General features: G+C 37.2%; 1 protein-coding gene and 1 non-coding gene across 10 annotated transcripts in view; both read left to right on the top strand.

The window, feature by feature from the left end:
- Window positions 1–27,158, top strand: part of NCOA1 (nuclear receptor coactivator 1) — a 291,562-nt gene that overhangs the window by 175,169 nt on the left and 89,235 nt on the right. For all 9 annotated transcript variants that reach the window (XM_058426443.1, XM_032172384.2, XM_032172388.2 and 6 more), the window contains 4 exons: window positions 447–552; window positions 7,557–7,723; window positions 14,312–14,409; window positions 23,901–24,078. In XM_058426443.1, coding sequence (XP_058282426.1) covers window positions 464–552; window positions 7,557–7,723; window positions 14,312–14,409; window positions 23,901–24,078 — 532 coding nt within the window. In that variant the 5' untranslated portion in view covers window positions 447–463. The remainder of the gene's footprint in view (window positions 1–446; window positions 553–7,556; window positions 7,724–14,311; window positions 14,410–23,900; window positions 24,079–27,158) is intronic.
- LOC116481394 (U6 spliceosomal RNA) lies at window positions 17,258–17,364 on the top strand. The gene has a single exon (XR_004251549.1). It is a non-coding gene; the product is annotated as a U6 spliceosomal RNA (small nuclear RNA).

Below are 27,158 nucleotides of genomic sequence, written 5' to 3' on the forward strand. Positions count from 1 at the left end.
AATCCCAAACCTTATGAGTGAAAGTTATTTTAAATTCTTTTGAAAAGCAGGTTCTAAGTAATAAATGCAAAAAATAATTTCCCTGACTCCAGTTCAACATTCGGCTTTTACATTTACACATGAAAATGGTTATTTTCTCTTTGGAAAAAAAAAAATCTCAGTATCTATTTAATTATTCTAACCACGTTTTCATCCTAATTGGTTGTAACAGTTTCACAAAGGATTATTAATTTTATTTTACAGATGTAGAAAAGAAAGTATAGAAACACGATCTGATGACCTCTGTACTTTTATATAGATCCTGATGTTTTTATGATGGCTGTAATTATCTATTCATTGATATAGCACAATTTTTAGAAATTTTCTAACAGAGGGGAGCTTCCCTACCTTTATTTGGTTGGAAAGGTCATAAGGGTAGATTTCTTACTGTTGTCCTTCCTGTTTAGGTGTGAAGTTTTTCAACATGAGTGGCCTCGGGGACAGTTCATCCGACCCTGCTAACCCAGACTCACATAAGAGGAAAGGATCGCCATGTGACACACTGGCATCAAGGTAGGAACACTCCTCTTAGTCTATTTTTGGCAGAGCTGCTTTATTACTTTCACTGCCACTTCAGAGCTTTTGTTTAATCTACTCCAAGTTCATTGGCTTTCTTTGAGTCTTTCATACTCACCATGTTGTCTTCCTTCCCCCAGGGTCTTTGCACATGCTTCTCCCTCAATCCAGCTTGCTTCCTCTTGATTTCCTTTAGTTAACACCTACTCATCCTTCAGATGCCAGCTTAGTCATTACATCCTTAAAGGGAGCCTTCTCTTCCTTCCATAACTGTTAGATCAAGTTCCTGCATTCATGTATCTGTCGCAGATGTTTTTATAGCCATGATCCATAATTGCAGATTTTTATTAGTGTGATGATTTCATGAATTTCTGGCTTCCCCGCTAGACTCTAAGCTGCCACTTGGTAAAGGACCTTTTCTGTTCTTGCTCATCATTGTATCCTTAGTTCCTAAAACAGTGTGTGGCTTATATATAGTAAGAACACAGTAAAGATTTGTCAAATGAATATATAAATCTATTATACACCTTTAATTGCTGTCTTAGAACATTGTGGCATTAATGGAGCTAAGAAATATCAGGATTTAAAAAAATAATTGTGTAGTTAAATATTTGGTTTGTTATAAGGAATATGACCACCTTGAACAGGCTAAAAGAAACCTAATGCTAAGGAGACCCTCACAAATGCCAGATAGAGAAGAAACCTCAAATGCCAAATAGATTTAAATATGCATAGTTATATTCAGTCCTATTAACTTTTGATTAGTATCGCATTACATGAATATACCACATTTGAAAAATATGTTTTTCTGCAGATACATTCCCTAGTTGCTCATTTAATATTAGATTAAAAGAGCAGCTAGCTTCCTACCTGAGAGCAGCTTCCTAGAATGAGTGGAGATTTTATTCCACTCATCTTCTAGGATTTAGAGGAAAGTTTTTCAAATTCCACACTATTGACATTTTGTGTCAGATAATTTTTTGTTGTGGGGGAGCTGTCCTGTATTTTGTAGGATGTTTAGCAGTATCCCTGCTTCTACACACCAAATGTCAGTAGCATCTTAGTTGTGACAACCAAAAATGTCTCCAAACATTGCCAAATGTCCCCTGGGGCCAGGGGAAACAAAATCACCTCTAGTTGACAATCACTGATCTAGAGAGTAAAGCTACAGAAGACTCTTCTGTCCTTGGATTACATGCTGCTTTCTCATGGGAGGAAAAAAGGGAGGATTTTAACAGGAGAATGCCAGGGCTCCAGGCTTGAGAAGGAAAAGTGACTATTTATCTTACTCAGTTCAGAGAGCTGTCATAGAGAGGCAATAACCTGAGTACTCATAATCACAAGTAAGTATCCAGATGCTGGGAGGAATGTTGAGATCAAGATATAATCTAGAATTGTGTTGTCAAAAATTAATGCTCTTGTTTTATCTGTGTATAAAGTCAGTCCTTAAAGGGAAAAAGTTAAGAATAAATAACTATCTTTTACATTCAATTTTTTGTTTGGGGAAATTTTTTAAACATATAAAAGAATATAGGCTGAGAAACTATATCCAACAGAATGTAATTGATAATATTTTATCATATTATTTTGTTAATATTTTATCATATTTGCATAATCCTGTTTAAAAGTAATACAATATTAACAATTGATTTGTCTGCAGTATTTTAATCTATTTTTAATAATTATGTGTATATTTTATATATATACACACACAGGTGTCTATGAGCAATATAGAATATTACATTTACATAATTTATATAATACTGTATATACTTTCTATACTATACTTTTTCAACATGGGTTTTGAGGTTTAAATATGCATAGATATATTCAGTCCTATTAACTTTTGATTAGTATTGCATTACATGAATATACCATGTTTGAAAAATATATTTTTCTACAAATACATTCTCTAGAGATAAACAGCCTGTTATAAATTTTCAATGTTACAGCCAGCCCTGCAGCAAATATCCTCACACATATCTCCTATTTTATACATAAGAGTTTCTTTGGCTGGGCACAGTGGTTCACTCCTGTAATCCCAGCACTTTGGAAGGCCGAGGCAGATGGATCACCTGAGGTCAGGAGCTTGAGACCAGCCTGGCCAACATGGTGAAAACCCATCTCTATTAAAAAAAAAAAAAAAAAGCCAGGTGTGGTGGCGGGCACCTGTAATCCCAGTTATTCAGAAGGCTGAGGTAGGAGAATCACTTGAACCCGGGAGGTGGAGGTTGCAGTGAGCCAAGATAGTGCCACTGCACTCCAGCTTGGGCAACAAGAGCAAAACTCCGTCTCAAAAAAAAAAAAAAAAAAAAGTTTCTTTAATATCTAGGTAAATTTTTATGTTCACTAGGTAAGTACCACATTTTCAAATAACAGGCATTGAGAATTCCTCTTTTCCCACATTCTTACTATCACTGTTCTCTTCTCATTTTAACACTTTGCCAATCTAGTAGGTGTGGGGTTATAGTTTAAAGGGCATTTCCATGATGATTAGATAAACTGATCATCTTTTTTTGGTCTTTTACTCATTTATATTTTCCTCCTTTGTGAATTTCTTGGTTGTATCTTTTGCCCATTTTCCTGCTGGGTTGTTTGTTCTTTTCTTTTTTATTTCAAGACTTATTTTACATTTTCTGGTTATTAACCTTTTCTTGTTTATAACTGATGCAAGTATCTTCTCCCAACCTGTTGGTTAACATTATTTATGATGCCTCTTGACATACAGAGCCATAGGTTTTCCTGTGTCAAGCTTTTTAGGGTCTTGTTTAATAATTTTTCTTCTACTCTAAGGTTTTAAATGTATTTTTATATGTTTTCTTCTAATACATGTTTAGGGTTTTAATTAATCTGAAATTCATTTTTGTGCATGGTGTAATATAGGGACCTAATTGTATTTATTGTTTTTCCCAGTTATCAGTAATGACACTACCCTTGACTGTTTTTATTCCATTACCTTTATTATAAATCAAGTTCCTGTATATATAGGGATCTGGTTCTGAGCTTTCTTATGATAATTGCCTTGATATGTGGTGGAACAAGTCATTCTTCTTGGTTATTCTTCAAATCCATCCATTGTGCTGAATCTTCTTATGTGTTTTAATGGTTTATCTGTAGATGGTCCGATGTTTTTGTGTATATAACATCATTACAAATATAAAAGTTTCATATCTTTTTTTCTCTTCTTTAGATATCTTAAAGATAATTATCTTCACATTTGCTTTAAAAATATTTGAAAGTACCATCTCCTTGAGGTTTATAACTGAAATACGGGCTTCAGCTTTAACAAAACAATGTATTTGATATGGTAAACTAAAAATTTATAATTTTGAAACTGAGTTTATGTATGAATGCCACCTTGTAATGTTTCTGTCTCCCCAAACAGAAGTGAATTTATTAATCATAAAGAGCATCTGTTAGACATCAGGGTATTGCCAGCATTGTGTCAGATCCTTGGATAGGAGACTTTCTCAGCAACTGTTTGGTGGGGTGAGATATCTCATATCTTCCTCCTGTTACCTCTTCTCCGTTCATTCATTCTTCTAGGAGAATGAGGATTAAAATGTTAATCTCAAAATTATAGGTAGCTGTGTTTATGCTTGTTGAACATTTCCAATTCAACTCAAGTACATATTAAGTGCCTACTCTTCAGCCAGCACCATTTGCATGATGTTTTAAGGATACAGGTGAAATATGAGACATGTTTCTGTCTTTAGGGAGCTTACAAATCTGGTCATGGCACTCATTCTGCTTCTTAAACTTCTGGGCTCCCCATGTCCCTGAAAATAAATAATCATAATCAAAATGATGATAATAGATAACATTTAATGAGCTAAAAGTATATACCAGGAACTCTGCCAAGCATTTTACATGTATTCTCTTTTTTAATACAAAACCCTGGGAAGTAATGTTATTATGCTAGTTTTACAGATAAGGAAATCTAAGCTTAGAAAAGTTAACTTTCTACTAAGTGACTTGCCCAGGGTTGCATGGCTAGTAAATGACAGGAAGTTTGGGCCTGTGCGTTTTGTTTTTTTTTTTTCTGTTAACAGACAGGATCTCATTCTATTGCCCAGGCTGGAGTGGAGCAGCAGTCATAACTCACTGCAGCCTCCAACTCTTGGACTCAAGCAATCCTCCCCCCTCAGCCTCCCGAGTAGCTGGGACTACAGGTGCACACCATCACGACTGGCTAATTTTTTTTTCTTTTTTTTTAGAGACAGGGTCTTGTTGTGTTACCCAGGCTGGTCTTGAACTCCTAGCCTCAAGCAATCCTCCTGCCTCTGTCTCCCACATTTCTGGGATTACAGATGTGAGCTGCTGTACCCAGCTGAACCTGTGCTTTTAAGCAGTATACCATGCTTTTTATCATGGCATGCAAGATCCCTGTGATCTGATCTGGACCACATCTCTTGCCCTTTTGTTTCTTATCTATAGTTTCGCTATACTGAACTGCTTATAGATTCTTTAACTTGGTATCTTCATTCTTACTTTATACCTTTGAAAAAGCTGTTTTTTTTCTTTCAGGAAGCCAGCCTCTCCCTACCACTAAGTTCATGCATCTTGTTCTCTCGGTCTAGATGTACTTCTTTAGTATTCTAGTTTGCTGCATAGTATTGTAATGGCCTGTTTTCTTCATTTCCCGACTAATTGGGAGCTACATCTAATTTATTCTTGGATCCTCTAGACACACAGTACATGGTTATCTGGCATATAATAAGTATAGGAGTATTTGTTGAGTTAGCTAGTTTGTTGAAGGAAAAAAGGTACGCACATGAGAAATTAACTCAGAATAGCATTAGCTAGAAGGTCTGCAATATGAATGGTAATAAAAGGGATTCGTAAAGAGAGAAATATAGTTGACCTGGAGTAATAAAGGAAGACTTATTTTCCATTAAGGTAGAATTTTTTTGCCATCTCCAGTTTTGACTTTGAACATATCTGCTCTCATTTTGTCTCCTTGCTTATTGGTTACTTCATTTCATGGTGATTTTTCCTAGTCTCAATCTCAAGTCATTTTATAGACACCTTGCCAGTTCATTACTTTTAGCTTCTTGCTTTCTCTGTCGCCTCTCTGTCTGCGTGTCCTGCCAGTTCTATCACTTTTTTCTTTTCCTCTATACTATCTTCAAGTTCTTTGGTTTTACACAAAACTTACCATCAAAAACATATTTGAGAGTTCCACCAAGAGAGTCCAGTTTACTCATGTTGAAATTTAGATCCATGGATTTAAATAGATCATAACTTTAGACTGAATCTACTACATATATCTTATATCAATTAGTTTCTCTAAGGTAAAAGTAGATGTCTTCAAACACTGTCAGGTTGCAGAGCTGAGGTTCTCTAAAACCTTGTATGTATCAAAATGTATGTTACTCATTTTATTCATGCCTTGGTATGTAATTTGTCAAAATATCTTGCTGCATTTTCTTGTTGTGGGAGTTATAAGATACAATTTTAATAACTACAATTGGGAAAATTCCTCAATAATGAAAGACTTAAAAGACAGAAATATGATGGTTACAGTTTTAAAATTTGGTTTTGTTTTGGCATTTGTAATATTTTGTTTTGTGTAGGTAAATACATTTGATTAGTTGATTCTTTTCAACTTACTATATTGTTTTGTGCTATTGTTTTTATAGTCTTTAATATTATTAAGAAAAGTAAATGGGGCTGGGCTTGATAGCTCACACTTGTAATCCCAACACTTTGGGAGGCTGAGACAGGCGGATCACGAGGTCGAGAGATCGAGACCATCCTGGCCAACACGGTGAAACCCCGTCTCTACTAAAATACAAAAATTAGCCAGGTGTGGTGGCGTGCGCCTGTAGTCCCAGCTACTCGGGAAGCTGAGGCAGAAGAATCGCTTGAACCTAGGAGGCAGAGGTTGCAGTGAGCCGAGATCGCGCCACTGCACTGCAGCCTGGCGTCACAGCGAGATTCCATCTCAAAAAAAAAAAAAAAAGAAAAGAAAAGTAAATGGTATCTTAATTGTTGCCAATTATGAGCTCTATAGCAACTGATCTTCCCGTCTTCTCTCCTCTTTTTTCTATTGCTTTTATATGTAGCCAAATGATTTTGATTGCTGCTTATGAAACAAAGAGCTACTTGTGACCAGTTCTTCCTATTATATTAGTTTGATGATAACAAAATTTCACAGTCATACTTAACTGTCTTTATATGTGTTACAAAACAAGTTGCCTGATGACTGGGCTAAATAAACCAGGGCTAAAGACTGGAAGGCAAAAATGAATCATAGTCATGCAGTACATTTGGTATATTTTTTTAAAAAGGTGCTACCTGTATGCACTGTTATTCCTTGTTCTCATTATTTTGCTTTAAGATAAATTGTTTGATTTTGTTTATTGCATTTATAGGAACTTACAAATCGTTTTTTTTCTGTCTTTTTAGGACACAGCTGTATACAGAATACATTGTTCACTGTACCTTCATCTCTAATTATTATTATCCTTCTTATTTTGCTTTTGAACGGATACTTTTTTGATGAGGATCAACTAATGGTTTAATCATAAGAATTAAGAGTTTATCAGCGTTATCGGATTTCTAATTATAACTTGTGAATTCTAGTATTGTCTTCCCTGCTTAATTTGTAACAGTTATTTGAAAATTCAGATTTTTCTATTTCAAGGAGTTATTCATAATATAAAGTAGTTCCAAATGTAACTGGTATATTTATTACTTGTTTGCTTTTAATATCTAGTAATCGTTAGTTGAAAATATTCAAGGTGTATATATGATTGGGGAAATATATCTGTTATAGCAGTCAATTTACTTTATATATTTTAGCCAGAATTGTTTTCTAAACTTTGGTATTTTGTAGTGTCCGCTTTTTAGATGTGAATTTATATCACTTTCTAAATCTGGTTTTATATTTTCAATAAAAATAAAGATCTCAGTAAATGTGTAAGCATAGATACTTGATCAGAGAAGGAAATATGGTGATACAAATGTACACTAACTGGATTTTCTTTGTGCAACAGCACTGAAAAGAGGCGCAGGGAGCAAGAAAATAAATATTTAGAAGAACTAGCTGAGTTACTGTCTGCCAACATTAGTGACATTGACAGCTTGAGTGTAAAACCAGACAAATGCAAGATTTTGAAGAAAACAGTCGATCAGATACAGCTAATGAAGAGAATGGAACAAGGTAAAAAAAAAAAAAAAAAAAAAAAGAAAAGAAAAAAAACCCATGGCTGTGTGCTTTGTTATTAAGACATTTATAATATGTGATTTTACTTTATTATTATTATTATTATTTTTGTTTTTTGAGACGGAGTCTTGCCCTGTCGCCCAGGCTGGAGTGCAGTGGCGCTATCTCGGCTTACTACAAGCTCCGCCTCCCGGGTTCACGCCATTCTCCTGCCTCAGCCTCCCGAGTAGCTGGGACTACAGGTGCCCGCCACCACGCCCAGCTAATTTTTTATATTTTTAGTAGAGATGGGGTTTCACCATGTTAGCCAGGATGGTCTCGATCCCCTGACCTTGTGATCCACTCAACTCGACCTCCCAAAGTGCTGGGATTACAGGCGTGAGCCACCGGGCCTGGCCTTTTTTTTTTTTTTTTTTTTTGAGTGCAGTGGTGCAATCTCGTCTCACTGCAAGCTCCACCTCCTGGGTTCACACCATTCTCCTGCCTCAGCCTCCTGAGTAGCTGGGAGTATGGGCGCCTGCCACTATACCTGGCTGATTTTTTTGTATTTTTTTAGTAGAGACGGGGTTTCACCGTGTTAGCCAGGATGGTCTCGATCTCCTGACCTCGTGATCTGCCCGCCTCATCCTCCCAAAGTGCTGGGATTACAGGCGTGAGCCACCGCGCCCGGCCTACTTTTTTATTATTAAGAAATTATATTGAACATTATAATTTTATAAAGAAATGTCTTTGTTAAGATGCTGTTTATTTTAGAAAGTGAACCTGAGAATCTTCTTGTTATAGCAAAGTGTCTTATTAAGTTAACTCAGAAACTGGTTGCTTTAGGAGATTATGGGACTCAGTATCATAGGGGATTGAGTCAGAAGACACAAGTTGTGGAGTTGGACCTGAGGCCCTGGCATAGAGTTCTTTAGGACAGTAACTCCATGAAGGGAAAAATCTCTCCACTTATATGAGGAAGTTTGTTTCTACCTGGGCTCTTCTCTGAAAAAACCCTGATTTTTTTTTTTTTTTTTTTTTTTTTTTTTGAGATGGAGCCTCACTCTGTCGCAGGCTGGAGTGCAGTGGTGCGATCTCTGCTCACTGCAAGCTCCACCTCCCGGGCTCAAGCAATTCTCCTGCCTCAGCCTCTCGAGTAGGTGGGATTACAAGTGCACGCTATTATGCCCAGCTAATTTTTGTATTTTTAGTAGAGATGGGGTTTCACCGTGTTGGCCAGGCTGGTGTATCTTTAAGGTTCATATTTTTACTACCTATATTTACTGGGAACCCCATACCATCAAACTCCTTGGTTGCCTACCAGAAATAAAGGCAAAGCACTTTGAAGAAATAATCCCACAAGCTGGCCCCATGGGAGTGCCACAGAAAAAGTGCTTCTGAGGGTGATTTTACACTGCAAAGTTACTTAACATATGAGGAAATAATCTAGAGTAACAGCACAAATAACAGACAGAAGGACTAACCCCAAAGAACTTCAGATTATTAGCATTAAAGTTTTATAATTTTAAGATTTTAGAAGCTGGAAAACAGATAGTCCAGTGACAACTGATTTAGCAAACAGGAGAAACCATACTGTAAAGCTGCAGAGAGGAGCACTAGCAAGAGGCTCTCTGCCCCTTCCTTGCTTGGTCTCGAAACACTAACAGCCTGGCTCCTGCTCCCTAAATTGGGGGTGGCAGGATTCCTCTGGGTAAACTGAGCAGTCGGAAGATGAAGTCATGTGGGGATGATCCTCAGATGAAAAAACTCATTCCTTATCTTGCCCCTACTCCTCACCTAACTGCAGTCAACTATTTAATGTGAACAAAAAGCCAGGTATTAGAGGAAAGCCTATAATATAAAAGAGAGCAAACCAAGCAAACAAACAGAAAAAAGGGAACTCAGAGGAAGCAGAAACAATGCAAGGAGCTGAAGAAAACTTAAAAAGATACCAGTCCCTAGGAGACATGAGGGAAAGTATTTCATCAAAAAATGAGAAAAAGTCCTATAAAATGAAATACTGAAAAGAAGAAATAGCTTTTGGAACCTAAAAACAGGATAGCAGGAAAAAAATTTACCTCTTTACCTTGTTTCTACTCTTTGCCTCCTCACACTCTCTGCCCTGACCAGTTGCAGGCACACTCTGCCGCCGCTATTTACACTTACTGTGCCCTCTGTCTGGAATGCTCTGTCTCTAGATATCCATGTGCTTTATTCACCTCTTTCATGTCTTTGCTCAAATATGTCTTCTGAGTAAAGTTGTTCCTAACTAACCTATTTGAAATATTTTTAAAACCAGAAAACAAAATCTATGCATCTTTTTGTACCTTCCTTATTTTCCCCACAATACTTTTTACATCTGACATATGACATATTTTATATATTATTTGCCTGCCCCCACTAGAGTTCCACGAGGGCAAGGGTTTTTGTTTGTTCACGACTATGTCCTCAGTACCTAAAACAGCACTTGGCTACATAGTAGGCTTTCAATGCATATTTGTTGAATGACTGGATGAAGGGACGAGATTTGAAGAAATCTCTTAGATAATAAGCAATGGAAAATGAGAGAAAAAATAAGAAACTTATAGGATTAGTTCGGGAAATCTAACATATGATTAATCCCAGAAAAAGAGAATAGAACAAATAGAAGGGAAGAAATGATAAGAGAAATAATGCAAAAATAAAGTTCTCAGAACTGGAAGAATATTAGTTTCTGGATTGAAAGCCCTCATGTAGTGCCCAGCACAGTTGTTGTAAAAGAAAGATAAAGTAACTTATACCAATGCACAATTTGGTGACATTTCAGAGCACCAGGGAGAAAAATGAGAGAAGAAAAAACAGGTCTCACACATACTAGATTGCTTTCAGAATAGGTTCAGATTTCTAAATAAACAACATTGAAAACTAGAATTCTAGACCCAGAATTCTGTGTTCATCCAGTTGCAGTTATGAGTGCCAAATAGATATGCTCAGACATTCAAAGTCTCAAAGGTATTACCTCCAGTTATACCTGTTTCAGAAATCTCTATCCGATCCAAGATAGTAAAGCTAGAAAGAAGGGCATAGGATCTTAACCCAGGGAAACCATGGAATCTTAACACAAAGAAAGGTAAAAGGAGACCCAGGATTACAGTTGTGCAGCAACCTAGAAAATAGCCAGTCCTAGTTGGAGCAGGTGGATAGAGGACTCTAGGGAACATTTCCATAGGAAAAAAAAAAAAGGAACGCATAAGAGTATCTGCTAACTGAGTGAATTGAGATGAATTTTTCAGCTCTGGAGGGGAGTTTAGGGTTGAATTAAACTATACATAAGATCTGAAACACTAAATATAAGAAAAGAAATGTAAGTTATAACACACACATTGGCTCCCTTATAAAGTATATTTATATGACCCTAGTGACATATATATTAAATATTGGTTACTCAAAAAATTGTGTTTTTTTTGTTTTTTATTTTTGAGACGGAGTCTCGCTCTGTCACCCAGGCTGGAGTGCAGTGGCGGGATCTCGGCTCACTGCAAGCTCCGCCTCCCGGGTTCACGCCTTTCTTCTGCCTCAGCCCCTCCAAGTAGCTGGGACTACAGGCGCCCGCCACCACGCCCGGCTAATTTTTTGTATTTTTAGTAGAGATGGGGTTTCACCATGGTCTCGATCTCCTGACCTCGTGATCCGCCCGCCTTGGCCTCCCAAAGTGCTGGGATTACAAGCGTGAGCCACCGCGCCCGGCCCAAAAAATTGTTAAAACTATACTGAAAGTAAGAGAGGAGGGGTAATTTGTGTAGCAGGTTGGTGTAAATAAATTATTTACCTTTCATGATAGCATGTCAGTAGATTGTGTCTAACATGGACAAAATCAGGTTATAGCAAATTAGCATGTTACTAAGAAGTATGAAGCATATTAGGATATAGGCTAAGTTAGTATAACAACACACCCAAAATACAATGGTTTTAAAAAGATGGTCTAGGAAGGTGTGAGATATTGACTCCTTCCATCTTTTTTGCTCTGCCATTCCTAGGGTATTGGCATTATCCATGTGGTTAGACATGGCCCCCTTGTCCATGTCCCAGCTAACAAGAAGGAGAAAGAAAAAAACAAGAAGGCATGCTTCTTTTCCATTACAGATAAGACCCAGAAATTGCATGTCACTTCTGTTCACGTTCCGTTAGGCCAGAAACTAGTCACATAGCCATTCCTACCTTAGGTTTTCCCTAAAATGTTAGATGTTTTGCACTTCACACAAAATTATTTAATCTACTTGAACTTGATAGTTTATGTTTTTTAGAACTTGCTTACAAACAAAATCCTTTCTTACCCTCATGTAATAAAACACATGAAATAATGAAGGAATTGTATCTTAAAATGAGAAACTCCTGTACCATAATAATAAAAAGATAATATAATTTAAAAATAAGCAAAGACCCTGAATAGACATTTCTCCAAAGAAAATGTACAAATGGCCAACAAGCATATGAAAAAGATGCCCAATATCATTAGACATTAGGGAAATGCAAACTAGAATCACAGTCACATACCATTTCACACTCACTAAGATGGCTGTAATCAAAAAGATAAGGCTGGGTGCTGTGGCTCACGCCTGTAATCCCAGCACTTTCGGAGGCCAAGGTGAGAAGATCACTTGAGCCCAGGAGTTTGAGACCAGCCTGGGCAACATAGCGAGACCCTCTCTCTACAAAAAAATAAAAAATTACCCAGGCACAGTGGTGCATCCTTGTAGTCCCAACTATTTGGGAGGCTGAGGTGGGAGGATTGCTCGAGCCCAGGAGTTTGAGGTTGCAATGAGCTATGATTGTGCCGCTGCTCTCCATCCTGGGCAGCAGAGCGAGGAGTGTCTTAGGAAAAAAACAAAAAAAGATAATAACAAGTGCAGGTGAGAAATTGAAAGCCTCACATACTTCTGATGGGAATGGAAAATGATGGAGCCACGTTGGAAAACAGTCCAGCAGTCTCTCAACTGGAGGAGAGTTTAGGGTTGAACATAGAGCTAGCTATCATATGACCCAATAATTCCACTTCTAGGTGTATCCCCAAGAGAAATGAAAACATGTCCATACAAAAAATTTCTACATGAAAATGTTCACAACAACATTATCACAAATAGCCAAAAAGTAGAAACTACCCGTACGTCCATCAGCTGATGAATAGATATATAAAAGGACATATACCACTATGAAGGACTATTAGGCAATAAAAAGGAATAAAGTACTGATAAATAATTCAACATGGTTGAACCCTGAAAACATGCTAAGCCAAAGAAGAAGACCAGTCACATATGACCACATGTTGTATGATTCCATTTATAGGAAATGTCCAAAAAAGGCAAATTGAGACAAAAAATAAATTGGTAGATGCCTCAGACTTAGGGGTATTGGGAAAATTGGAGTGACTGGTAATGGGAGTGGAGTTTTTTGGGAGGTGATGAGAATATTCTAAAATTGGTTGTGACGGTAGTTGCACAACTCTGTGAATATACTAAAAATCATTGAATTGTATGCCTCAAATGAGTTAATTGTATGTTGTGTAAATTATAGCTCAAGAAAGCCATTATTATAAATAGTATGTGAGATGACATTTTACACCATAGGTTTGCAAAAATTAAAAACTATGATACTGTTTTTCAGCGAGGATGCAGAAGAGCAAAACCAATGTTACAACCCCTTTGGAGAACAGTTTGTCAATACGTATAGCCCACTGCTGCCTCAAACTGTTGGGCTCAAGCAATCCTCCTTCCTCACCCTCCTGAGTAGCTAGGATTACAAGCATGCACCACCACACCTAGCTAATTTTTAAAATGTTTTGTAAAGATAAGGGTCTGGCTATGTTGCCCAGGCTGTTCTCAAATTCCTGGCCTCAAGCAATCCTCCCACCTCTGCCTCCCAAAGTGCTGAGATTACAGGCTTGGGGCACTGCACCCAACCCTGAAATACTTCCTGTTTTAAAGTGAAAATATGAATTTCTATGCTCAATAATACCATATTTGTCTTTTGGTTAACTAGTCTGACAGATCAGAAACTTTTATTATTTAAATATGATTGTGCTTTAAGATGATGGGGTATGCAACATCACCTCACAAAAGAACTCCCAATTACTTAGCAGTTACAGTTTTATCAATTAGAGCATCATGGCATGAATGTGAAATGTTAGTGAGTTCATGCAGGCTCTCAAAAGGAAATATATTTTCATTCTTTCTTCAATGGCACTTGATCAAATCAGAAAAAGAAAGAGAAAACTTGAGGAAATAATTTTTCTTTTACAACTTACCCATTTCTCAAAACTTTTGGTATGGAGTTTTTAAAAAGGTATTATATTTATAGCATTATTTTCATTGTTGAAACACTGGATGTAGTATTCAAATCTTCATGCTACCATGTATTAGTTATATGTTTTCAGGCACATTACTTAACCTTTGTGATGTTTCATTTTATAATCCATAAAATGAGTATAATTAAGATTAGTATGAAAGTTCCTAGATACTGACTAAATGTTATTTGAATTTGAAATTTGGTGGATCTATGTCTTCATAAACTTGACTTTATGGAAATAAGCTCTTTTCAGATATGTGATTTTTTTAAGTTTCTTTATTATAGAGAAATCAACAACTGATGACGATGTACAGAAATCAGACATCTCATCAAGTAGTCAAGGAGTGATAGAAAAGGAATCCTTGGGACCTCTTCTTTTGGAGGTAGGTGTCTTCATTAACTCAGAAAGTGATTAAAATCTTTGTTGTGGCCAATTTGGTTTTTTCTTTTTTAAATGCCTTATATCCAGTTAATAAATTATAAAACAAAGTAAAGAACTTTTTATAATTATTTTATTATGAGAACTATTTGACAGTTGTTACTGTTTCAGAATCAAAAGTGAGTAATGAACATAAGAAATTTTCATGAAGGCATTCTAAGCAGTGAGGTGGAAAACTTGAAGCTTATTATATGGCTTTGCCTTTTATTTCTGTGGTGGTTAGGCCTAGTTGGAAAAATAAAATATTAATGTTAGATTTACTTAGCTAGCTAGTGTTATCTATATGTATACCATAGAATTTTACTTTTGAATGAAGGATCCCACAGTTTATTGCAGTACATGATTTTCTGCAGTTTTCTGAATAAAAATGTTTAAATTGTTTATATAAACATTCTAAGAGAATTACTATTTAAACTGTCAAACTTTGTAATGTGAAGAACTTTTAAATTTGAATGGCTTTGCAATTACTGTGTAATTTTTACCCCTGCATTTTCTATCTAATCTTTACTCCCTGCATTCTCAATAAAGATGTCTTGTTTCCAAGCATCCTCATTACTTTAAATGCTTTCTCTCCTACATGAATGTTTAAAGATATATGTGTGTGTGTGTGTGTGTATATACATATACACACTCATCCCTCACAATGTACACTTTCTATCTCTAGGTCTAATTATATATATTTATTTATGGCCCTCAGGTAGCCCTTTTTTTTTTTTTGAGACGGAGTCTCGCTTTGTGGCTCAGGCTGGAATGCAGTGGTGCAGTCTCAGCTCACTGCAAGCTTTGCCTCCCGGGTTCATGACATCCTTCTCCCTCAGCCTCCTGAGTAACTGGGACTACAGGTGCCCGCCACCACGCCCGGCTAATTTTTTTGTATTTTTAGTAGAGATGGTGTTTCACCGTGTTAGCCAGGATGGTCTCGATCTCGTGACCTCGTGATCTGCCCACCTCGGCCTCCCAAAGTGCTGGGATTACAGGCGTGCGCCTGGCCTATTTCTCTTTTTAAAAATATAAAATAAAGGTAGCACAGGTAAAGAATAAAGGTACTGGAAGAAATTTTTGCACATCTAATGAGAGGGTAATATTAGAATGTATTTATTCAACAAAGATTTGTTGAATACCTACAGTGTGTTAGACACTGGATATCTACGTCATGGAATTGTTTTAAAAATTAAGTGACACAATTTCTTAGCAGAGTGCTTTATACATAGTTAGTACTCATTAAGTCCAGTATGGGCATTTTTTAAAAGCTCATTTCCTCCCTTTGCTGTCTAAAATTCCTCTGCCTGCTCGTCAGAGTTCTGCATTATCTGTCTCTAACCCTCCTGTTTCCATTGATCCATAAGAAAACTCTGCTTCAGTCAGGGAGGTCTCACTGTATCTTGCACATGCATTCTAGCTTCCTTAACTTTCTTTGTACCATTCCCTACATTTCTTTGTGGCTTTTGACACTTGCTGACCACTCATTCCCACTACCTTACACATTCCATGGCCCCTTACACAGTGTTCTTTCTCTATCCCTCTGGTTACTCCTCAGCCTTTTTCTCAGATTTCTTTCCTTAATTGCCTCTTAAATGTTAGTATCCCCCAGGAGTCTAGCCTTGGCTCTTTCCCTTTTTTTCATTCTGTGCACATTTCCTGGGAAGGTTTATCTATGTCTTTGTCTATATAACATATACACATATATGTGAATTACATATATGAAATCAATTGCATTTCTCTGATTTCAAGCAATAGAAATCAACTCTGACTAAGCAAATATGAATTTATTGGAATGCTATTTGGATATCATAGAACCATGCTTGGAAATGGGATGAAATCAAAATATCTTAAGGAGGCTAGAAAGCAAAAGCTTTGTTAACGGTCTCTTAGAAAGAACCATCTGGGCAGTGCCCTGCTGCTAGAATGAGTGTACTCCTGCTATGTTTAGCTTTTTGTAATTATTCTCCAGATTCACATTTAAGGAGGAAGTCTCCCAATGGCCTGATTAAGAATCCCATAAGGCTTTGTGTAGTGGGGAAGAAAATTTCCCAGAGGAAATAGAGTATTCTTTACTAGGGGAAAAGATTATTGTAGTTAAAAACAAATAAACAGGCCGGGCGCGGTGCATCATGCCTGTAATCCCAGCACTTTGGGAAGCCAAGGCGGGTGGATCACTTGAGGTCAGGAGTTCAAGAGCAGCCTGGCCAATATGGCAAAATCCTTCTCTACTAAAAATATAAAAATTAGCCAGGCGTGGTGGTGAGCGCCTGTAATCCCAGCTACTCAGGAGGCTGAGGCAGGAGAATCACGTGAACCTGAGAGCAGAGGTTGCAGTGAGCTGAGATTGCACCATTGCACTCCAGCCTGGGCAACAGAGTGAGACTCCATCTCAAATAAATTAATAAATAAGTTAAAAATAAACAAGAGACCCAAATGATTACTATATGTACCTGTGAATCACAAAGGTCTATCCTTAGCCCAGATCTCTCTTCCAAGCTTCTGTTTCAATACATCCTGCTGCCTTTTAAAGATTTCCAATTTTCCCAGAGTGGCCTCACTTTGGAGGTTGGAGGTATTTTGGGGTTTCTCAGCAGACTTCTGTGGCAGTGGGGTCACCTCAAGTTTTGGAACAGCAATGAAAAATGACCAGTGCTATGATAACATCCAGTTTACTCATGTGACCTGGGATAGTTCCTTTTGTACTATCCATCCCCTATTTGTTGCCATAATCACAGACATGACTTGGGGAGGAGAGTTGCTTATGCTCCCTTTTCATAAGCATTCTGGAAAGAAATCAAAACTTGTATGTGGTGCTCACTTTGGCAGCACGTATACTAAAATAGGAACAATACAGAGAAGATTATCATGGCCTCTGCACAAGGATGACACACAAATTTGTGAAGTATTTCATATTTTTCAGCTGAACCCAACTTATACCACAGGCAAAACCAAGGGCATCAAAGAATATAAAAGCAAAAACCTCCATCAAAAGGACAGTACCTTTGAACATTAAAGCAGCATCAGATGCGAAAGAACCAGTGTAAGAACTCTGGAAACGCAAAAAGCCAGAGTGTTTTCTTAACCTTCACACAACTGCACTAACTCCCCAGCCATGATTTGTAACCAGGCTGAAATGACTCAAATGACAGACTAAGAATTCAGAATCTGGATGGCAGCAAAGATCATTGAGATTCAGGAGAAAGTTGAAACCCAATCCAAGGGATCTTAGGAATCCAGTAAAATGATATTAGAGATTAAAGATAAAATAGCTATTTTAAGAAAGAACCAAACTGATCTGATAAAACTGAAAAACTCACTACAAGAAAAATTTCATAATTGGAAATATTAATGACAGAATCGACCAAGCTGAGGAAAGAATCTCAGAGCTCGAAGACGAGTTCTTCAGTCAACTCAGAAATAAAGAAAAAAAGAATAAAAAAGAATGAACAAAACCTGAGAAATATGTGATTATGTAAAGAGACTAAACCTACAGCTAGTATCCCTGACAAAGAGGGAGAGTATATTAGTCAATTTTCACACTGCTATAAAGAATACCTGATTTTGGGCCAGGCGTGGTGGCTCACACCTGTAATCCCAGCACTTTGGGAGGCCACAGTGGGCGGATCGCTTGAGGTCAGGAGTTCGAGACCAGCCTGGCCAACATGGTGAAACCCCATATCTACTAGAAATACAAAAATTAGCCTGGCATGGTGGCACATGCCTATAATCCCAGCTACTCAGGAGGCTGACACAGGAGAATCTCTTGAACCCGGGAGGCAGAGGTTCCAGTGAGTCAAGATCATGCCACTGCACTCCAGCCTGGGTGACAGAGCAAGACCCTGTCTCAAAAAAAAAAAAAACAAAAAAAAACACACCTGAGACTTGGTAATTTATAAAGGAAAGAGGGATGTTGTTTTTGTTTGGTTGGTTGGTTTTGTTTTTTGAGAGAGTCTTGCTCTGTTGCCCAGGCTGGAATGCAGTGACACAATCTCGGATTACCGTAACCTCCACCTCTTGGGTTTAAGCAATTCTTGTGCCTCAGCCTCCCAAGTACCTGGGACTACAGGCATGTACCACCATGCCTGGTTAATTTTTGTATTTTTAGTAGAAATGGGGTTTTGCCATGTTGGCCAGTCCGGTCTCGAACTCCTGGCCTCACATGATCCACCCTGGTTGGCCTCCCAAAGTGCTAGGATTACAGGCATGAGCTACCGTGCCTGGCTAGAAAGAGGTTTAATTGACTTATAGTTCCACATGGCTAGGGAAGCCTCAGGAAATTTACAATTACAGCAGAAGGCAAAGGAGAAGCAAGTACGTTCTTCACCAGGTGGCAGGAGAGAGAAAGAGTGAGAGAACGAGGATGTGCCACACTTTTTTTATTCTTCAACTTTTAAGTTCCGGGGTACATGTGCAGGTTTGTTCCGTAGCTAAATGTGTGCCATGGTAGTTTACTGCATAGATCAACCCATCACCTAGGTATTAAGCCCAACATCCATTAGCTATTCTTCTTCATACTCCCCCTCCTGCCACCCCTGCCCCCCACAGGCCTCAGTGTGTGTTGTTACCTCCGCCATGTGTCCATGTGTTCTCATTGTTCAGCTCCCACTTGTAAGTGAGAACATGCAGCATTTGGTTTGATGTTCCTGCATTAATTTGCTGAGAATAACAGCTTCCAACTCCATCCATGTCCCTGCAAAGGACCGTGATCTCATTCCTTTTTATGGCTACATAGTATTCCATGGTGTATATGTACCACATTTTCTTTATCCAGTCTATCATTGATGGGCATTTAGGTTGAATCCAGGCTTTTGCTATTGTGAATAGTGCTGTGATGAACATACATGTGCATGTATCTTTATAACAGAGTGATTTATGTCTCTTTGGATATATACTCAGTAATGGGATTGCTGGGTCATATGGTATTTCTGCCTCTCAATCTTTGAGGAATGACCACACTGCCTTCCACGATGGTTAAATTAATTTACACTCCCACCAACGATGTAAAAGCAATCCTTTTTCTCTGCAACCCTGCCAGCATCTATTGTTTTTTGACTTTTTAATAATCACCATTCTGACTGGCGTGAAATGGTATCTCATTGTGGTTTTGATCTGCATCTCTCTAATAATCAGTGATGTTGAGCTTTTCATATGTTTGTTGGCTGCATGAATGTTTTCTTTTGAGAAGTGTCTGTTCATGCCATTTGCCTGCTTTTTAACTGGGTTGTTTGGTTTTTTCTTGTAAATTTGTTTTAAGTTCCTTGTAGACTGGATATTAGACCTTTGTCAGATGGATAGATTGCAAAAATTTTATCCCATTCTTTAGGTTGTTCACTCTGATGATAGTTTCTTTTGCTGTGCAGAAGCTCTTGAGTTTAATTAGATCCTATTTGTTAATTTTTGCTTTTGTTGCAGTTGCTTTTGGCATTTTCATCATGAAATCTCTGCTTGTGCCTATGTACTGAATGGTATTGCCTAGATATTCTTCTAGGGTTTTTATAGTTTTGGGTGATGTCTTTTATTCCCAGAACTTTGTCCAATCACAGTCACTTCGGTAGTCTCATTTAAAGCCAGGGCCCTGTGAGAAGCCTTGGCTAATGTGAACCCTTCTGTGTGACACAAGGTGGTCTTCTTCAAAGGATGACATCCTGGGCAGAGTTTGGAAAAGTTCTCAGATTGATTACTGGATGCATAGGCATTTGTTGTCTTCTCTGTATGCAGTACAACATAAAACCAACTGTCAGGACTTGGAGGAATAGGAAGATTCCTTTCCAGGAGCACCCTTTGAAGTTAATTAGATAAACAACATATGAGGGAAACTTGTAGAACAAGAACAAGTAATAACAGATTATATTAACCAGATATACTTTTAGAAAATAGAGATGCTTCTATATTCATACGAATAGTCTCAAAAATTATTCCCTGAAATGTTACTAGTCTCTTGAGGGTGGAATTCTGGCAGATCTTCCACTGTCAACCTCATTTTTATATTTTAATTTCTATAAGTATATATTTATAATAAAAAGCAAGTTAAATTGTATTTACACTGATGCAAAGAACATTTTTAAAGAAGTTTCAGGTCTATTTTTGAAAAATAAATCTGTTTTTAAATTCTATTTTTATATAAACTTCAAGGTAAGTAAATGTACATTGATCACCTATTATGAGACTTATAGCTAATTTGAGGGGTTTTATAAACCCAATTTAGATATGAGGGTACTTTCCTGTGCTCATCTAAACCCAAAATATTTTAACAAAGAGTTTATCTAGTGTTGAGATTTTTAAAGATTATTAATCACATCCCTGTCTCCTTTGCATTATGGACTAAGTAAGTCACAGCAATCGGGTAGAATAAAAATAGCTTTATTCCTTTTTGTTCTTGCTAAAGAAAATATTAGCAGTATTTTAAATGAGAACAATGCGTTGTGCTTCAATCTTGTTTTAAATCTTGGTTATATTCTTTGTGATGGAGTGATAATGGAGATGTATTACTAAATTTATTTTAATATTTGGTTTAAATAATCTTGTCCATTCATCTGTTGGCAGACATTTAGCTTGATCCTCATATCTTGGCTATTGTGAATAATGCTGCAGTGAACATGGGAATGCAGACATCTCTTTGACATACTGATTTCATTTCCTTTGGATATATACCCAGTACTGGGATTACTGGATCATATGGTAGTTCTATTTTTAATTTTTTGAGGAACCTCTCTACTACTTCCCATAATATATGTTCTCTTTTCTTCACATCCTCACCTACGCTTAACAGATATGAAGTGATATCTCATCATGGTTTTAATTTGCATCAACCTAAGTGTCCAAAAATGGATGAATGGATTGAGAAAATGCTGTGTATACACAGAGTGGAATACTATTCAGCCTTTAAAAAGGAAATCCTGTCATCTGCGACAACATGTATGAACCTAGAAGACATTATGTTAATTAAAAGCCAGACACAGAAAGACAGATACCACATGATCTCACTTATATGTGGGATCTAAAAAAGTCAAACTCATAGGAGAGAGTAGAATTAGAATGGTGGTTACCGGGGTTGCGTGAAGGGTTGGGGGGATTGGAGGGATGTTGGTCAAAAGATAAAAACCTTTCAATTAGATGGGAAGAATAAGTTCAAGAGATCTATTGTACATTATGGTGACTGTAGTTAATAACAATTATTTTATACCTGAAAATTGCAAAGAGAGAGCTTTTAAGTGTTTTCACCACAAAAAAATGGTAAGTATATGAGGTAGTGCTTATGTTCATTAGCTTGATTTGGCCATTCTACAATGTATACGTGTTTGAAAACATGTATACCATAAATATATATTAGTTTTTCTCAATTAAAAAATAATCACCTTAGCTGAAAAATGCACCTCTCAAAAATAAGGTAGAGGCAAATGGAAAAGTGTATCATTGGATGTGTTTACTAAATTATGATATGCATTTTTAAATCCTACCCACAAACTATGCAGAGGTTTTTATTGACATTCCAGTTTCCTTGATTTAAAAAAAAAAATGATTCTTCCAAACATCAGAAGATGTTGCATTTTTACATTAAAAAAAAAAAAAATAGGGCTGGGCATGGAGGCCTATGCCTGTAATCCCAGCACTTTGGGAGGCCAAGGCAGGTGGATCACCTGAGGTCAGGAGTTTAAGACCAACCTGGCCAACATGGGGAAATCCCATCTCTACTAAAAATACAGAAATCAGTGGGGCATGGTGGCACATGCCTGTAATCCCAGCTACATGGGAGGCTGAAGCAGGAGTATCGCTTGAATCCAGGAAGCAGAGGTTGCAGTGGGCCAAGATTTCGTGCCACTGCACTCTCTCAAAAGAAAAAAGAAAAAGAAAAGAAGGGCCAAAGCCCACTGAGAATCTAATTGGAAGATTTTTCAACAGAAAATGCTCCAAGATTTTAAACTGATGAGATAAGATAAATTATACAAGCTATTCAGGTCATTTTCAGTATCACGTCATTTTCAGTGTCAGGACATTTTCAGTATCACATCATTGTCAGGAACAAAATTGTAACAGTGGTAACACTTCCAAACATCCATTTTCACATGCTGTCTCTATAGCATTAGTGTCTTTTTAAAAAGCAGTTTGCTTTTTATTCATTGTTAAAATTTCATCTTAATCCTGAAGGAAAAAAATATGTGTACTTTTTGGAGAGTATCTTCTAGACAGCAAACTTGGTACCCTGGCCTTTTTTTTTTTTTTTTTTTTTCCTCTTTGAGATGGAGTCTTGCTCTGTCGCCCAGGCTGGAGTGCAGTGGCATGATCTCGGCTCACTGCAAGCTCCGCCTCCCAGGTTCAAGCCATTCTCTGCCTCAGCCCCCCGAGTAGCTGGGACTACAGGCATCCGCCACCACACTTGGCTAATTTTTTGTATTTTTAGTAGAGACGGGGTTTCACCATGTTGTCCAGGATGGTCTCGATCTCTTGACCTCATGATCCATCCACCTCAGCCTCCCAAAGTGCTGGGATTACAGGCGTGAGCCACTGCGCCCGGTTCCCTGACCCTTTTTAAAAGGAAAAATGAGTAACCCGTCAACATTGTTAGATAGGTCTTTTAATTTCCCCGTAGATAACCAGCAGACCCTGTATGATCCAAAGGATTTTTATGGTCATTTTACATTTTGTTACAAAATTCTGTAAATGTTCTATTTTTTCAGGATCTTGATTTTATTGCTTATATACATTCTGCAGCAAGTAAGCTGGAATATGTTGCAATAAATGAAAAGACTACAAATAAGTAAGGTGCCACAGTCAACCTCTGCATTCTGGCTCTTCCTCAGGATACCAGGGTTTGTGTGAAATGTGACTGTCTGCACTGAGTCAGGCACCAGAGTGTTAATATGCTTAAGCTTCATTTCTTTATTATGTTTTAGATTACAATATACATAGAGGTTCTAACTTTTCCCGTGCTCCCTTGTGGATATTATATGCCCCGTAAGATGCATATGTCTCCTTTTGGAGACCCCTGGCTCCATCTCAGTGCATAGGAAGCCCCTGTGATTTGGCTCCTGTCCACCTCTGCTGACTCACCTTGTACCATATACTCCAGCAGCTCCAAACTGCCTGTTCATTTTCTTTTTGTAGTATGCTCTCTCCACTTCCTGGAATGTTCTTCCTTCAATCCTCTTCCTCCCCTACTATGCCTTTTATATGTTAGGTAGAGGTCTGTACCTTTCTTTGACCCCCACCCTGATCCCAAATTAGGCATCCTTCTGTGTGCTTATAGACTATTTTGTGTATGTCTCTGATCTGCATTTTATCACTGATATTTTATTATGTTTATGTCTCTCTCTCCTACAGTATCACAATTTCCTTGAGGACAGAGACCAGGTCTTGACATATATTTCTGATCTCTTTTTTAATAGAAAAACTGTATAGTTTAATTTTTCTTTTATCTTTCAACTTCCAAACTGTTTTTTTCTTTTGGTTTTGCAGGCTTTGGATGGATTTTTCTTTGTTGTGAACTGTGAAGGGAGAATTGTATTTGTGTCAGAGAATGTAACCAGCTACTTAGGTTACAATCAGGAGGAATTAATGAATACCAGCGTCTACAGCATACTGCACGTGGGGGATCATGCAGAATTTGTGAAGAATCTGCTACCAAAATCACTAGGTAAACAGAAATGTGTTTTTAAAAAGAATACTAGCTCTCGTATCTTCTCCTTATATAATATGTATAATCTATAATATGTGATTATTATATTTATAATACATAGTATTATATATGTTATAATATGTATTTAAAATATTTTTTCAATGTGGTTTCCGTCTCAGATATAAATATGAAGGGGAGTTTCATCAAATAGCTGATGGAGAGCATTCCTTTCAGCTTCTTCATACTGTGTGAATTGTTTTCAATTTTGATTATGTTCAAGAAAGAGACAAATGTGTATCCTTTCCATTACCCTGCTCACAGAATAAAGAATAGAAATGAGAAAGAGAGGGAGTGAGAAGGAGGGAAGAAGGAAAGAATATATGTCATATATCTACTAAAATTAATGTTTTTAGACTTAAAGTGCTTTAACTGAGGAGTTCCAAGTATGGTTGGATGGACTATTCACTGCTGAGGAGCCTAGCTGAGAGGATGGATGGAGTCTAATTTCTAGTGTCTGTTCTATTCACTGAACCCTGTGCTGTGGGGCAGGGCTGGTACCTTAGGAGTTAGGGGACTTTTTCTAATTCTTGTAAAGGCATGGATGGACTAACAGCAAGCCTTTGTTTACTTCTTGAATTTTCAGGCTCCTCTAAAGTTTTTCAGTGCTCAAGTTCCAATTACTCCTGGTGATTGCATTGCTGCCTTTACATCTGAGTGGGTGTGTTTTTCAATAGTCAGTGTACATTTTGTAGATAAATAAGAAAGTTTTCATATTACATTTCAGATTCCATTCCATTTTAGATTTTTTGTTACTTTTTTTCCCCACAGTCTGTTTGTTCAGTGAGCTCTGAAATAAAAGCAATTTAAAATGCAGATAAATTTACCACACATCAGTTTTTCAGACAGATACTGTGTGATAAAGTATCTGAGTTGGAGAGTTAAGACTCTACCATACCGTGGAGTATGGGAACTGAGGCATGTGGTCAGGGAAGTCAGACAATGTAAGATTCCGCTGATGTCACTGCAGGTAATACTTAAAATTTCTTTCCTTGGCCATGGACTCTAGATTCTTTTGTTCTACTGTTCACAAATTTTGAGGACTACTGGTGTATGGATTTAACTGAGCTATTGCATTTTATTTTGTATCAAAAAAACTAATTTAATTTTAGTCTCATGTTGGGTAACAAGATATTTGTTGGGTTTAGCAGCCTTCCTGGTTGGAAAGAGGCCTACGGTCACAGAAAACAAGGATGAGCTGTTTTCTGACTCCTGAAGAAGGGGCTTACTGTTTGTGGAAGGGCCACATTACCTGTTCTGCCTGGTGCTCGGGATGCTGTAGATCTGTGACTATTCAGGTTCCCCGAAATCACTGCCAGTAGGTAAATTTGGAGGGAGTGTCATTTACTAGCTTATGTGCTTGCTCGTGGTGCTGCTCCCGGCTGCTTACAAGACAGTGATCCTCAGCTGGCCTGACAATTCATTGTTGCCTCTCTGAGCAGCCTTTCACAATAGGGAGGAATATGAAGTTTTTGCTGCAGAGGTATCTTTCTGTCATTCCCCCAATAATGGAAGAACAGAAACATTGAAAAAATAATACTACTTTCTTATGCAATAGTGTAGAGAAGGAAAGATAGGGCAAGCTCAGTAATAACAGAATAGATCACCTAATCTTACAGTGTTGGTTGATCATCCATTAGAAACCAATGAGATGGTCCCACCAGAAGAATAAAGGCCAACTACACTAACTTAGAAAAGCCAATAGCTTCTTTCAAGGTATTTCCAAAAAGCATTTAGGAGAAAATAAATTATAGTACCTATATTTAAACCTTTATTATTAGAATAATCGAAGTATTAGAAAATTAAGGAAAGAGACCAAGTAGAATCATTTTATGTGTAATTCATTATCAACCACTGGGGAAAAAAAATCAAATCAAGATTCAGAACCTATCAAGAAAGAAATTTGAAGAAAAATTAGGGATCATTATTTATATATGTATTCACGTTATATACATATATCACATATACATGATTCAAAGCACTGGCTTCTTATTTTTGATTTGTTATTTCCAAGGAGAAATTTTGAAGAAAAAAGTTAAAGTCAAACTTTTAAAATTGCTTTTGAATTTACAGATTTAGAAGATTTCAGTGTCTAAAATCTGTACTTTTTAAGCATAACATTTTATTTATAAGAAACAAAATCTGAATGCTGGGAAGCTGGTATGGTGAGAAATTTTGTCCAAAAGAACAAGTATACATGGATATACTTATACTTGCACAGATGGTTATAAAAAGATTATATTGTGAAAGGCTAAGATTACAAAGAATGAGATGTTAGTGAACATAGACTTATTTGTGAAATTCTAATAAATTGGAACTTGAAGTTTGAAAAAAAATTTTAAAAAGCAAGTCTTTTTATAAATTCATACCATTTATATCTCAAATGATGGAGACACAATAGTGCTTAAGAGCATAGCCTTTCTGGTATAAAACAGAAATGGGCTGTGCATTCTGACTCTGCTACTTAATTAGCAGTGTGACCTTGGACAAGACACTTGATCCCTCTAGGCCTCATCATTGGTAGGAAGGTTAAAGGGTAAGTGTTGCTTAGCATATTTCCTGGCCAGTATTAAATTCTTTTTGTTTTAGCTGTTATTATTATTCCTGTGACTGGCTTTATCTAAATGTTTTGGAGCTTTTAATTTCTGAATGATAGGTCTACAATTATTATTAACAGCTGCAAGCTGGTTTTGATTATGCTTTTAGCTTAGAAAGCGATGTGAAGGAAGGACAATCTTGTCCTTTCATAGTGTGCTGTTAGAAGCACATAGAAATTATTCTGTAGAAATTGAGGCAAATTTTTTTATAGATCACATTCAGTAGAATAGTTCCGTTTTTCTTATTTATTTATTTATTTATTTATTTTTGTTTATTTTTTTTTTTGACACAGAGTTTCACTCTTGTCACCCAGGCTGGCGTGCAATGGCATGATCTCAGCTCACTGCAACCTCCGCCTCCTGGGTTCAAGCAATTTTTCTGCCTCAGCCTCCCGAGTAGGTGGGATTACATGCGCCCACCACCACACCCAGCTAATCTTTGTA

Source organism: Hylobates moloch, unplaced genomic scaffold (assembly GCF_009828535.3).
Source record: "Hylobates moloch isolate HMO894 unplaced genomic scaffold, HMol_V3 SCAFFOLD_13, whole genome shotgun sequence".
In the NCBI taxonomy this organism is placed as follows: Eukaryota; Metazoa; Chordata; class Mammalia; order Primates; family Hylobatidae; genus Hylobates; species Hylobates moloch.